The sequence below is a fragment of the Chiroxiphia lanceolata genome, chromosome 1 (assembly GCF_009829145.1).
Source record: "Chiroxiphia lanceolata isolate bChiLan1 chromosome 1, bChiLan1.pri, whole genome shotgun sequence".
NCBI lineage: Eukaryota > Metazoa > Chordata > Aves > Passeriformes > Pipridae > Chiroxiphia > Chiroxiphia lanceolata.
In genome coordinates this window covers 27209664-27222293 of record NC_045637.1, presented here as the reverse complement: position 1 = coordinate 27222293, position 12630 = coordinate 27209664, and the positions used below count along the sequence as shown (strand labels likewise).

General features: G+C 35.4%; 1 protein-coding gene across 1 annotated transcript in view; it reads right to left on the bottom strand.

Moving 5' to 3' along the window:
* Positions 1-508: 508 nt before the first annotated feature.
* Positions 509-12630, bottom strand: part of MMP16 (matrix metallopeptidase 16) — a 171494-nt gene continuing 159372 nt past the window's right edge. The window contains exon 10 of the mRNA XM_032690884.1: positions 509-11345. Within this exon, the coding sequence (XP_032546775.1) occupies positions 11011-11345 (335 nt within the window). The 3' untranslated portion in view covers positions 509-11010. The remainder of the gene's footprint in view (positions 11346-12630) is intronic.

Genomic DNA, 12630 nt, shown 5'->3' with positions numbered 1-12630 from the left:
CTGGATTGCTAAAGTTTAACAAAACTCTAATTTGCATGTTAGTGTTCTGGTCTTCTATTGTGATTCACTTTCAAGAAATTTTTCATTGTTACTGTGTTTATTCTTCACCTATTTTCTAACTTGAAACATTAGACTCACCTTTTCTTTAAACTTTTCATGTTTTTGTTACATATGACAAAGAAGGGAATTCAGCCCCCTCTTCATCATTTTTTAAGTGGCTGTGATGGCAATATCCGATGGCTCTTCAGACATTACAGAAGTACTCCACTTCTTTTCCATAAAAATTAGTTTTTACTACTCTATTTTGACTAGAAAAATCAACTAATGTTTCTTTCACCTTGCTTATGCCCAGATATATACATAATATATCCATAATACATTTTCATAATCTGTTATTATACGTGGGGCTTTCCTGTTCTGAGGCTAAATTTGGCTTTATGCTGTACAGTATCTAAAGAACAGCAGCTATAAATCTCACAGTAATGTATACCAATTAAACCACAATGCCTTTATGAAAATTTTTTTCTGTTCTCTTGTTTATTGACAGATTTTTTTTTAATTACAACACAATGAAACGATGGTAAGTACATAAGATGCAATAGTATAAAAAGCCATTTTAACCCTTCCCTTGGTTAAGACACTTACAGCAGACAAGAACTGCCCCACCCCAATCCCCCTTCTCAAAAGAAAACAAAAAATAAATATAAATTAATAAATATAAAACAAATCACTGCACAGCCCTTAACTCTTTGATTGCCATGGCAAGAATCATAATGATGATCCTAGCATGTGACGTTCTGTGGTTAAAGGTTGCCGCAGCAGTCAAAGGGTTATAGCATTGTAAACATAAGTACTTTGTTGAAAATGTTGTCATGTTAATGGTCTACAGCGATGAGATTATTATCATGACCCCTTGACCTTTAATGACACAACAGTATAAGGAGTTAAAGAGATTAGCTTGGTGAGCTGTTACATAGATTAATTAACCCATTTAGTTTAACAATGCACTATGAGGTCTTAATTTACTAATAAGAGACAACTTGTGTATAATAAAACACTGTTCAATGCATTGATCAATAAAATCAATGAAAAAATCAGTCTAAGCACCACAAATTTTTGCCTGATTATATCTGACAGTCATAATACACTTTAGCACCATTTAGTCAGCCTTGCAATTGCACACAAACAAGCTTTGTGTTTGTCAGTACAAGCTACCTGAAAGAATAACATATGTCAGTTATAAAAAGGTTACTGTATAGAATGCTGTGTGAGCCAATAAAATAAAATAACAATAGTAAAATGAAATTTAGTCGCAGAAAGCAAATAAATGCTCCAGTTATTTTGATACTAACACACATCCTAATGAGCAGAACATGGGCATGAAATGAAGATGGGGCTATGCAGAGAAAAGGGAATAAAAATGAAAAATGTGTTTCACACAGAGAAATTATCACATCCATATTCTTATTTGTCAGGCTTTGCAAATTAAATGAACAACTGTTGGGTAGTTGAAGAAGTAGAGCTTGAAGAGTTTTTGTTTAACAATGTGTGAGTTTTGTGGTCATGTTACGCATAAAACCACATTCAGAAATATCCTATCAACTGCATGAACACCCTTGTCTCTGCATGAAAGGTTGATTTCCTCTTTCTCTGAAGTGGAGAATAAATAAGCAAATTACTGTGTGGGCAGAGCCGCAATCATAGTAGCTTCTAGCTAACATATTGGAACCAGAACAATTTCTGTTGGAATTATAGAGACGAAGGAAAGTCAACAAGAAGGAAAATGGAATCAACTGCTAAAACAACACCCAACAAGCAGAATTAAGGAAGAAATCAGGTTCTGATAGATACAAGAACACAGCACTTAGAGAGAAAGCAAGGTGCATGTTTTTCAGAAGGAGAAACAAGGATCTGTATGAAGATTGGAAAACAATGTACCTTTCTTGTATATATCCATATCAAACCTTGGTCGACTACAGAATGACAAAACAAGTTGCACATGCTTTAACTGCTAACAATACTAACCATGGGACTGGCAAGGAGCAGACATTGCCTTCCTCAAACAGCTTCTGATCATAGAGGAACACCTATCACATAGAGCAAACTTCAGAAGTCAAACACCTGCATCTTTCTCTGCAAGCTGTGACTGAAGTGAGCAATTAATCCAAACTAAAATAGTAGATGACAAAGGGAGCTCTTCATAAATTTTATGCTATCTAAAAATTATAACTGATCAGAAAACAATGCATAATAGCAAAGCATTCTGCCACGCAACAGTGCATATTATGCTACAACAGTAATGTAATGGCAGTTGATGTGTGAGTATGAACTGACTTGTGGTAGAGAAAGGAATCCAACCATAAAATTCTTGTCTAAATATCCATGACACAGATTATAAGCATCAGAATGCAAAGGAGAAAGAGGCTAAATGAGGTTAAACGAGAACTGGAACCACTGGAAATAATACAAACTGTTGAAATGCAGATTTCTAGACTGCTCACGTTTCACAGATGTCATAAACCATGCACGCAAATGGTATGCAATGGCTGGCATTGAAATTGTATTTATCAATTTACATATAGAAATACCAATAGATGATCTATCCAAGGGCCATAAAAGTATTTCTGCTATATCAAACACTTCAGGACTGAGATATCACAAAAGTAAAGATACATGGCTATAATATAGACTAATAGAGGTTAAAGGCTTCTTTGTCCTTCAGTATTTCATCCAGTGGAGTTCTTTAAATCATAGATAATTTTATTGGATCTAATTTCTGAGAACAAATGTAAGAACATTTCACTGTGACCAGTTTTTGCACAGAGATTCAAGCTGATACTAATTTGGCTAAACCTATCTCCAAAGTTTTTGATTGCATCAGATAAATAATGTACTATACTTGCAGTCAGCTTTAGAGCAACTATACTGAGGAGACTTTTGACTGACTCCTCACTGGTGGATTATGACACCAAATATAGAACTCTGTGGACTTTTTATAGGTTAACAGGTATCTTTGTTGTTGGAGACCAATAATACTTTCAAAGCTATCACCAACTCCCTGATAAAACCTCTTCACTTTTATTGTTGATTGCATGAAATTTTAGTGGTGTTAGTAGTCCTTGTCTGACAAACATTCCCTTTCTGACAAACTGATGTTGTACTTGCAATTATAAACCAAAATGTTTTCATTCCTTTTTTTGTATTCTTCTGGCAAATAAAAATGAAAATGTTCTTATGCTGCTTTTCCTGTGTCTGTCTGCAGACTTTGACCAAAGGACCTAGTTGGTTTTCCTGTGGGTCCTAGAAGTCGTGAAAAGAAAGCTCATGACTAACTTAAGTTTCTTCTGAGAAAGATTTCAATACAGTGTTCATTTAAAACCGTATTTGTCATCACTGAGATGCATGGACTACCACTTTCAAATGAATGAATATTGATAGCAGATGATGATATGTGTGTCCTGGATGATGAAAAAGGAAGATCGTAAGCCTTGATCTATCCTGTAAAATGATTTTCAACCAGATGCAGTAAGACAGTACTGTGCATGAACTGATAGATGTCCGCATGGTTTTGGAAACATAGTAAAGACAGATGTTAGGTATATACCTAGTTGACAATGCTTTACCTAACGCATTACATAGAGTAAGAGATGGGAATTATTTGCATCATCACACATTCCTTCAATTCTGGATTTCTATTTGATGTTAAATTTTCTCGGGTATAACAATCTCATTTACTTCTGTAAGCTGTGTGAGTATTGACAGTGGCTATCCTGAATGGGTTTTTTAATACTTTTCATCTACCTGGGCATGCATGGCCAGAGTTTATAGCACTTTATCTTATGATGTAAAACACAACCATACAAGTTGCAGTTATGCCTTGCAGGTATGAACCGCATTTAAAACAGCACTGTAGGTTGCTGATGGTGTCTTCTGGATACACGTCAACACATGTACCATTTCCTAAGTTATATAATTCTATGTATATCCAAGCAGACAAACTGCCCAGGGTTGTCTTCAACGGTGCTCCCATAAAATATGAAGATGATTGGTATGTAAGCACTGACAATTTTGTGGCAATAGCCAAGTATAGCATACACAGTATGTACATCTCTCTTTAGAATCATTGTATGCCTAAAAATAGGGCTGCAATATATCAGTCATAAACCACTACTCTTTGAGCTGTATATACTATAATCTAATTTTGAACACTGACAAAGAGTATTAGAAACTGTCACTTTACACTGTGTAATTTCTCTTCTTTAAGGTTGCAAAATACTAGTAAGGGACCCAAATTTGTCTTATACATAATAAACAAGTTAGCGCTGATTGCCTGCTGACACTGAGCACTTTTGGCTTCTACAAGGTAGATGACTTTATGCACAGTCATGAAAGCTATGAATGTGTGTGTGGACTGGGTGTTGCATGACAACACATTAGGATGAAAATGTGGATTAGACACACTTTTCTGACTTAACACACTGCTCTGCAAGTGGTGAATCCATATGGGCATGCACTGATTGGCAGTTACACTGTTCTGTTGCCAGTGTGAAAGTAATACAATACTTCAGTAAAAACTCTTCAAACTTCATTGTCATATTGTTGAGGACTAACCAGGTACTTTAGGAAGTTATTTTATCTCAGCCTTCTGTTACTAATCCCTGTTCCCAGAAAGCTAGTTCCCAGAATGAGGGATGGGCAAATGGGTTATCCAGGAACACGTGCATGGCACAGAATGAATGTGATTATTCCACATGTTAGTGCCAGGCAGCAAGATGGAAAGAATATTCAGTATATATATTACTGCAAGAGCAAGAAAAATAAGGGGCGTGAAAGGCTATGAATTAAGATATGCTGAGAGCTCTCCAAGGAGATTAAAGTTGTAGTTATAAAAAGCACGTGATACAATTTCATAGGGTAGAAGTTACTATTAACTAAAGAGAAATCTTAGGTTTATGTGGTGGCTATAATTATAATCTGTGGACAATGTCATTCTACAGAAGGAGAAGAAACTAAGCTATGTGACTGGAGAGCTTTGTGCCACCATAAATGCAGCATGTGCAATGATTATTGTTTATGTAGTTTTACCGTGACGGCAAGCAGCACTATGCTGCTTGCACATCCCAGTACAGAAAATTGTCTTTAGCATGCTAGTTTACATCAGCATTTCTTCATTTATGTCTTCTCTGCCTCTAAAATTTATTTCATCTACACTATTGGCAGACCACAATACTTCAGGCTATCTCCACAAAGCAAACATACTTTATGTATGCTACTCACAGAATGTCCTCTTTCAAAGACATAATGGGCAGGTACAACTGCAAACATTAATAAATTGACTATAATTTGTAGATGATATGTTCAAGTTTATGTATACTGTGAAACAAGACCTGTTTATGATGCATGTGTTTAATGCTGTATATATGCTTCTTTGAAATATATTTTGATTTTAGGAACAGATGTTTCCTATGATCACATACCGATGATCCTTCAAAATATGATTTTCTGATTATTATTGGGCATTCCTAGTTACATATATTCGAACACCAAATAATGCCATATCATACAAAATGTATGCTACCTAACATTAGAAACTACCTTAGATAAAGCATCAAATGGAGCCCGTTACAACAAGTGATGGTAGGCCTTTGACGCTTACCAGACATTTTCAGCATGACATGATGGCACTGAGGATGATGTTTTTCTCTATCAGCCTCTGACATCACAGATGGCACATCACAAGAATGAGTTAGGAAGATTTGACTCACACATTACATATTTTTCATGAGACTAATGGCAGACAACTCATTGAATTCCATGCATATATCAGACATTAATTTTATGAGCACACGGTTCATTTACACCTGATTTTGTAACTGACATATGTTGAAATGGTCTTACAAGAACCAATCTGTTTGTCTGCACTCTGTGTAGTGTGAACTAAGGAAGTATGCCTGACATTACAGTGCTGGTGTATCAGTCACAGCTATACTGTTGTATTCAATAACAGGTTATCTGTTCCTCAGCTCCCACACAATATTATTTGATTTACAGCATAGCTGAACACGTAAGTGGCCAGTGACAGTTGTTTCTTCCATAGATAATAATGATTTCCCTTATGGCTCATAGAGCTGCAGCCATCTATTTACACTTCTGGAAACAGACGTGTCCAGAGACAGTCTTGACAACAACAAAAGGCAATAGGGAGGTATTGCTCTGTAATGGCTGCTTCATGTCTCCTACTGCCATGGTGCAGGGTTTCCCTCATCTCTGCTAATTAGGTGATACAACTTAGTCCATGTTGTGAGAAGATATGGAAGCCAGGACAGAGCAAGCCTCTGCAGTCATATATCCTTGCTCCTCCACCCAGTCATCTTGTGCTCTCTCCAGTTTAGGCTGCTAATGGTACGGTAGCTTGCATTTCTACTTTCTTAAAAATCCAGTGCCTGGAATATTCACTGTTCATTTTGCTTTTTTAAGGTTTGTCCTAATGAAGGTTAAAATGCAAAAGAAAATTAAAAAATGAGAATAGGAATGTAATGCTGCTGTTGCTAATAGGCAGGCTGACTTTCTAGTCTATGCACTTTTTTCTAACCGACAAACTAGAATTAGATTCTATATAATTTGGTACCAAAAGCTACATTTAGCTGACATTTAGATTTTGAAGTAAGACCCCCCGAAAAGTTGAAAAATCAAAAATTAAGCCTTACACTTTGTTTTTAACCCACAGTGCTAACGGCACAGGAGTCTTGATCAAGCAATTGGGAGGTGAAGTATACTTCTAAGAAAAAGAGTAAGTCTGCCCCTTATGTTTAAATCTGTTAGCTTCTGTTATGGTCATTCATAAAATTAGCCTTTAAAAATCTTTTTCTTTAATTATTTCCTCCCTTTGCCCCACTCTGAAAGCAGAAAAAGATCAAAAGTTCATAGGAATATATAAAATGTGTATTACATTTATTCAGGAGACTTGAAAGGGCTCCTTTGGAGCCATTTGAGTCTCTCCATCCCAGCCTATCCAGTAAATATACAGTTACATATTTTTTAAAATGTATTTTTTGATAAAAATTAATTTTTGTCTACAGTCAATAACCTTTTCATAGGTTTATACATTGAAAGGCCAAAGGAAACACTGCCATCATCTACTCTGGCCTCCTGCATCATACAGACCATAGTACTATGAAGATACACAACCTTTTGTCAGCTTGATAGACTGTAGCTGATTAACACAACACATATTCAGTTTTCTATTGTTCCCCAGTACAGATCATGACAATAGCAATATGGAAATGTTTATTAAAAAAGTTTCAGCACATGAGCAGGAACCCAGATTGCAGAGCTGAAAATATTTTAAATTTGCTTTTTCTTAATTCTGATAGTTATAGGCCCTGGTAGAGAAAAAACTATTAAAAAAAAATTGTCTTAGAACTTTTACTCATTTGAGTTCAAAATTAGATCAGGCAACATCACTCATTTACTCAGGACTTCTATAATTTGAAACTAGCCAGTAGGTATTTGGAAATTACAGTGAACACAATAGCTCCTACATCTTTTACTTAAAGCAAACCTTTATGACTGCATTACAACCTACTGAAAATATGAGTATGTAACAGAAATGTTGACACAATCTTGCTCTGCATGACATAAACATGCCAATATAATATTATTTTTCTCCCTCTCTCTGTATATAGTATATATGCACTTTTAAGTAAAAGAAAATAGATTAAACAGTCAACTTATTATGTATTCATGTATCTATGATGTACCATATACCAAGCACTAGAATTATCACACTTACCTTCCTGCATAATTAAATTATCCAAATACAAATATTTTTGTTACCTTATCAAAGAACAACAGTCAACATGCTCACCACTTCATTACTGTCAGGGAAACAGTTGCACAAAAAGTTAAAGCTGCCATGAAAGATATTTCAAAATTGAAGTGAAATTTTCAAGTGAATAAAAAAGCCTCAGATGAGATGCAGTTCTGACAAAAATAATATTAAGTTCTGTTGTAGAGGAAAAACAAATGCAGAATAAGTAGTGCTGTTAGCATTTTCCTCCAACTATCCAAGGGAAAAAAACTGGAACAGCAACATCAATCTTTTTGTTCTGTCTGTAGCAGAACATAAGTTGTAGTTTGTTGACAATAAAAAATTCTCCATGGATTAAATTGTGTATGTGTGCATTTGTATGCTTTTATAAGTATACAAACACACACACATATTAACATATATGACAAACAGGCATCAAATTTTAAATTCACCAAATGAGCTGATCTGCAGTAAAAATCCTGTGTTACTAAACTGTCAATAAATCTATATTTTCAGCAACAACTGAATTGAATTTACTAAATAATGCTATGGGCTGATACTGGTGCGCTTCTAACCTACAGTATGCAGTACTTCTACAAAACATCTCCAAAATGCCATCTGCATTGCATATTTGTTGTAAAACTATATCTTTTTCTATTCTTCATTTTTGTTAACCATACATATGTATATCTGTTTATGCTCTAAGAAATAAGTTTGCAATGCTTTATAGCATGCCACATACGTTTGAAAGTCCTCAAATCAATATAAAATCATGTAATTGAAAAAAAGGCATACTATTTTTCATGCTATGCTCAATATAAATATAAATTCAAGGCAGTCAAGCTATCCATTACCAAAACAATAATAATTGTAATACATATGTATATATACCTACACTCTCTAAAAAGTGATCCAGTTATGTAGATTAAGAAACCAGTAAGAAATTGATTGAACATAGTATAAAAGTCTCATTTTATGTAAAAGCCCCTACTGGTCATTTCAAGTATTTTAATACTTTCCTATAACCTTTTCATTAATAACTAGCTATTTTAGAAATAATAATTTTATACTGAAAACTGTATTCAAGTTAAATAAAAATTAACTTCCGCTGTAGTTCATTTTTAGAGTGTGCATGTATACATAGCAAAATACCTTTCTACAGATCAATCATAAATATTTTAGTCTATGACAGTTCTTTCCTACTAAAACACTTCAATGTTTTTTTCTCAAATTTCAGATCATATCTATCAGGCCTTTCAAGAAATAAAACTCAGTTCATTTGCAACACCAGATTCCCTTCAGTTTGTGCCAGTTTGCAAGTTAAAGGTCAAAGACACAGGACAGTACACTTTAAGAAAATTCAGACAGTGAAGCTGTTCACAGAAGACAATGTTTAACTTGGTAATGACAGTCAACAGGTCAATAATCAAGTTCAAGGCAAGCTGTTCATTGTTGCAAAAGTTACTCCCCTCAAATCCTGGCTTTCATAAAAAACCAGGTGTCTGACTTTTGGGGTGCATCATTCTGACCATCTTTAATAAGTTCACAGCTCAGTGACTGTAAAGCCTATCACTGCGAGAAGCAGCTCCTAAATCAATAAAGAGGTCTGTCATTTGCTGACTTTTCTCTAGGAAAAAAATATTGATACAAACCTGCTCTGCAGGTCACATGAAAATGACAATACTGCTGTTAGCACAAATTACACAGAATGACAAAATGTTTTGGTGGTCCCTTGGCTCTGTCAGTGATACCATGTTCGAGTGAAGGCCAGAAATTTGATTAACCCTTTGAGAACTATGATGAACATGCAAAGGGGTAACACACCAGAGGATACTCATGCAATATCAGAGTCATGGTCTTAGCTTTCCTTTGAAACTGTAACTCTACCTCTGCAGAGGTAAATTGAATTATCATGCAACATAGTTTCAAAAGAGAAATCCAAGATGCTTTAGATAAGAAGCTAAGCTATAAAATTGTTGCCAGTTCAGAAAAATTCTTGGTAAGTGGTAGAAATTATTAAAATAGGTTTGGTTCCTTTAAAAAGAAAGTAGCTGGTAAATATATTTTGTTTTCTATTTATGTTACAAAGGCTTTTCTATCAATAATGCAAATAATTAAAAACACTTGCAGTCACAGGAAATCTGTTTTGAAAAATTGATTTTCTTTTTAAACCAGTATTTAAACCTTTAAACCAAACACAATCCTATAATTTAATGACAACCAAGATTAACATCCACCAGACTCTGAAAACGGATGCAGTAGTTCTCAAAGGGTTACACCACCAATATAATACCAGTCTCAAGTTTATCAATAGCATGTTTGTTGCTTTAGTTCATTGAAATCCACTTCAGAGACACACTGCTTTTTACCATGCTTTGGAATGAGTGCTCCTGATAGGCCTATGAAAGGCCTGGGCAGTCAGCTTGGTACAGTTTGGGAAAGGTTATGTAGGAAAACCAACGAAAAATCAAACAAACCAATAAAACGATTCTGCTTGAATATAGTACTGGATATAAATGAGTTTAAAACATTGAGGACATAGCCCAGAGCAGCTGTAAAAAACACAAAATGAATGTATTATTAAGGCTGTTACTATATTGCAGATATTTTGGCCCCTTGTTTGTTGGAAAATGGCTGTCCAAGCAGTCTGAAGTCCTGCGCGTCATCCGAGTCTCCCACATGACAAAACTGGAAGTAGGAGTATAGGACTTTATCTGTAGCAGACAGAAAGCAATCCTCTTTGGAGACAAAGCTGTTTTGGGTCTTCTCACTTTCCTGAAAGTTCCTTTGTTGGTTGTTGTGTTTCTCTAAAAAAATTTACTTTCAGCAAAAAATTTTTCAAAGGGGAACAGGCCTTAAGGGGAAAATGTAGAAACATTGGAGATATTTTTTTTTCCTCTTCTTTAGTTAATCCTGATAGTTTATAGGGCATTGAGTGTGCAGAGGAAAGGTCTAGAATCGAATGACAAAGAAAGACAAAGGACTGAAGAAACAGCAGATACTGTGTATCATGGAAGCTTCCCAGCTGAGCAAATCGCCACTCATGCGCAGGACAGGCAACCCCCTGGGTTTTAAAGATCAGCTTTGTTTCAGACTGACAGATGCCCGCTCCTAGCTAGGAAACTGCATAACAGCTCTTGTGTTGAATCTCAAGTTACCACAAACTCCTGGGAGGGAAAGAAAAAAACCAAAACCCTACATCACACCCACTCTTGCATAGAGCGTTTGCAGTACAGTATGTGGCGGGGTGTTCCTTTCCTTTTGAACTGGAACACAGTGTAAACCAAGACAAGGAGGCACAAGGCCAGGATGCAGGGAATGACGATGGCTATGGCTTTCACAGTGCTGGCTGTGTTGTCCAGTTTGATGACAATGTCAACGTCATCTTGAGGGCTGTGTCGGTCTTTATCTCGATCTGTTGGTCCATCACAACCCATAAAATCCTTGAGGATAGATCTGGGATAGCCAGGTTCCACCCTGAGCATCTGGTTATTGAATTTCCAGTACTCTTTTCCTTTGTAGAAATATGTGAAGCCTGAGGAAGAAATTTGCAATTATTTATGGTCAAATCAAATCATGCCATCAACACACCATGATGGAAACTACTTTTTGTAATTGTAATAATAAATTTTTCTTTTTGTAATTAAAAACTTAAAAAGGTGTAAGGAGTAGACTTCAAATCTTCTTTAGAAATTTAATTTCTTTACTGTCTCTAGAAAATCTAACATAGGGGTTTGGATGATTTGTTGGTTTTGCGGTTTTGTTGTTTTTTATTATTTATTTTTTTTCATTATTACCAAAAGGAAAAAAAACAAAGGAGAGAGAGAGAATTCCAGAGAAAATGGTCTATGACAAGCCAAGATCCAGCTGATTTGTTCATTCATGGAAAACCCAAGTAGAGTTGGAAACCCCAGGGCCAGGACTTTAAAGTATTGCAACCTCTTCAAGATGGGAAGTCTACTGAAATAAATTGCAATGCTATGTTATGTTATCCAGATATAAGAACTGCCCCACTTTACTGTTACATAGCCTATTGCTGTATTTCACAAGGAAACTGGATGAAGTAACAGCATCTTTCACATGAGAAATCAGGTGTAACCAGATTTAAGTCTTCTGTAAAGAGTATTATCAATTGCAAAATTTCAGTATTTTGAGCCACAGTCGACTCCACCTTTGCATTTCATATTACAACATGTATGTAAAAAAGTACTGGACATACTGGTCACAGATAATATTCCAAGTATGGAAATTTGATATATTATCTCTGTCAATATTCTAATACATATATAGAGACTATATAAAGATACGGCATCTCTAAATCTATATTCATACACATATGCAGGATACATGTATGTATACAACAGGGGTACAGGTAAGTCAAAATACAGACATTAGTAGTAATTGATGTTATACAGCAAAAGGTCAAATTAAAACTCTTAAAATAAAAGCAGCAAAGGAATTTCCAGCTGCTATACATCCAACAAAAATTTTTCAATCAGAGCACCTTTTCAGCTGAGAAACTCTGAAGGTAGTTTAAACTTTTCTGCCATTTTTGCTGAGGAAGCAACCAGGATAACAGCCAGTTACAGCTGAAAAATGGAAATTAGCAGCAGAGAAGCTTAGTTCTAAGAGACTGAGTAGTTTTACTACTTCTCGTGGCAGAACAAATGGCTTCACACAAGTGTTGAAAGTAATTTCATCTAGTCTGCTTACCTGGTTGAGCCTGCTTTGGGAGCTGCTACTTAAAATTTTCCAGGTACTAGTCACTGAGAGTAGTGAGTATAATAGCTGACCCAAACAGCAACAAAGGGCTAAGTAGT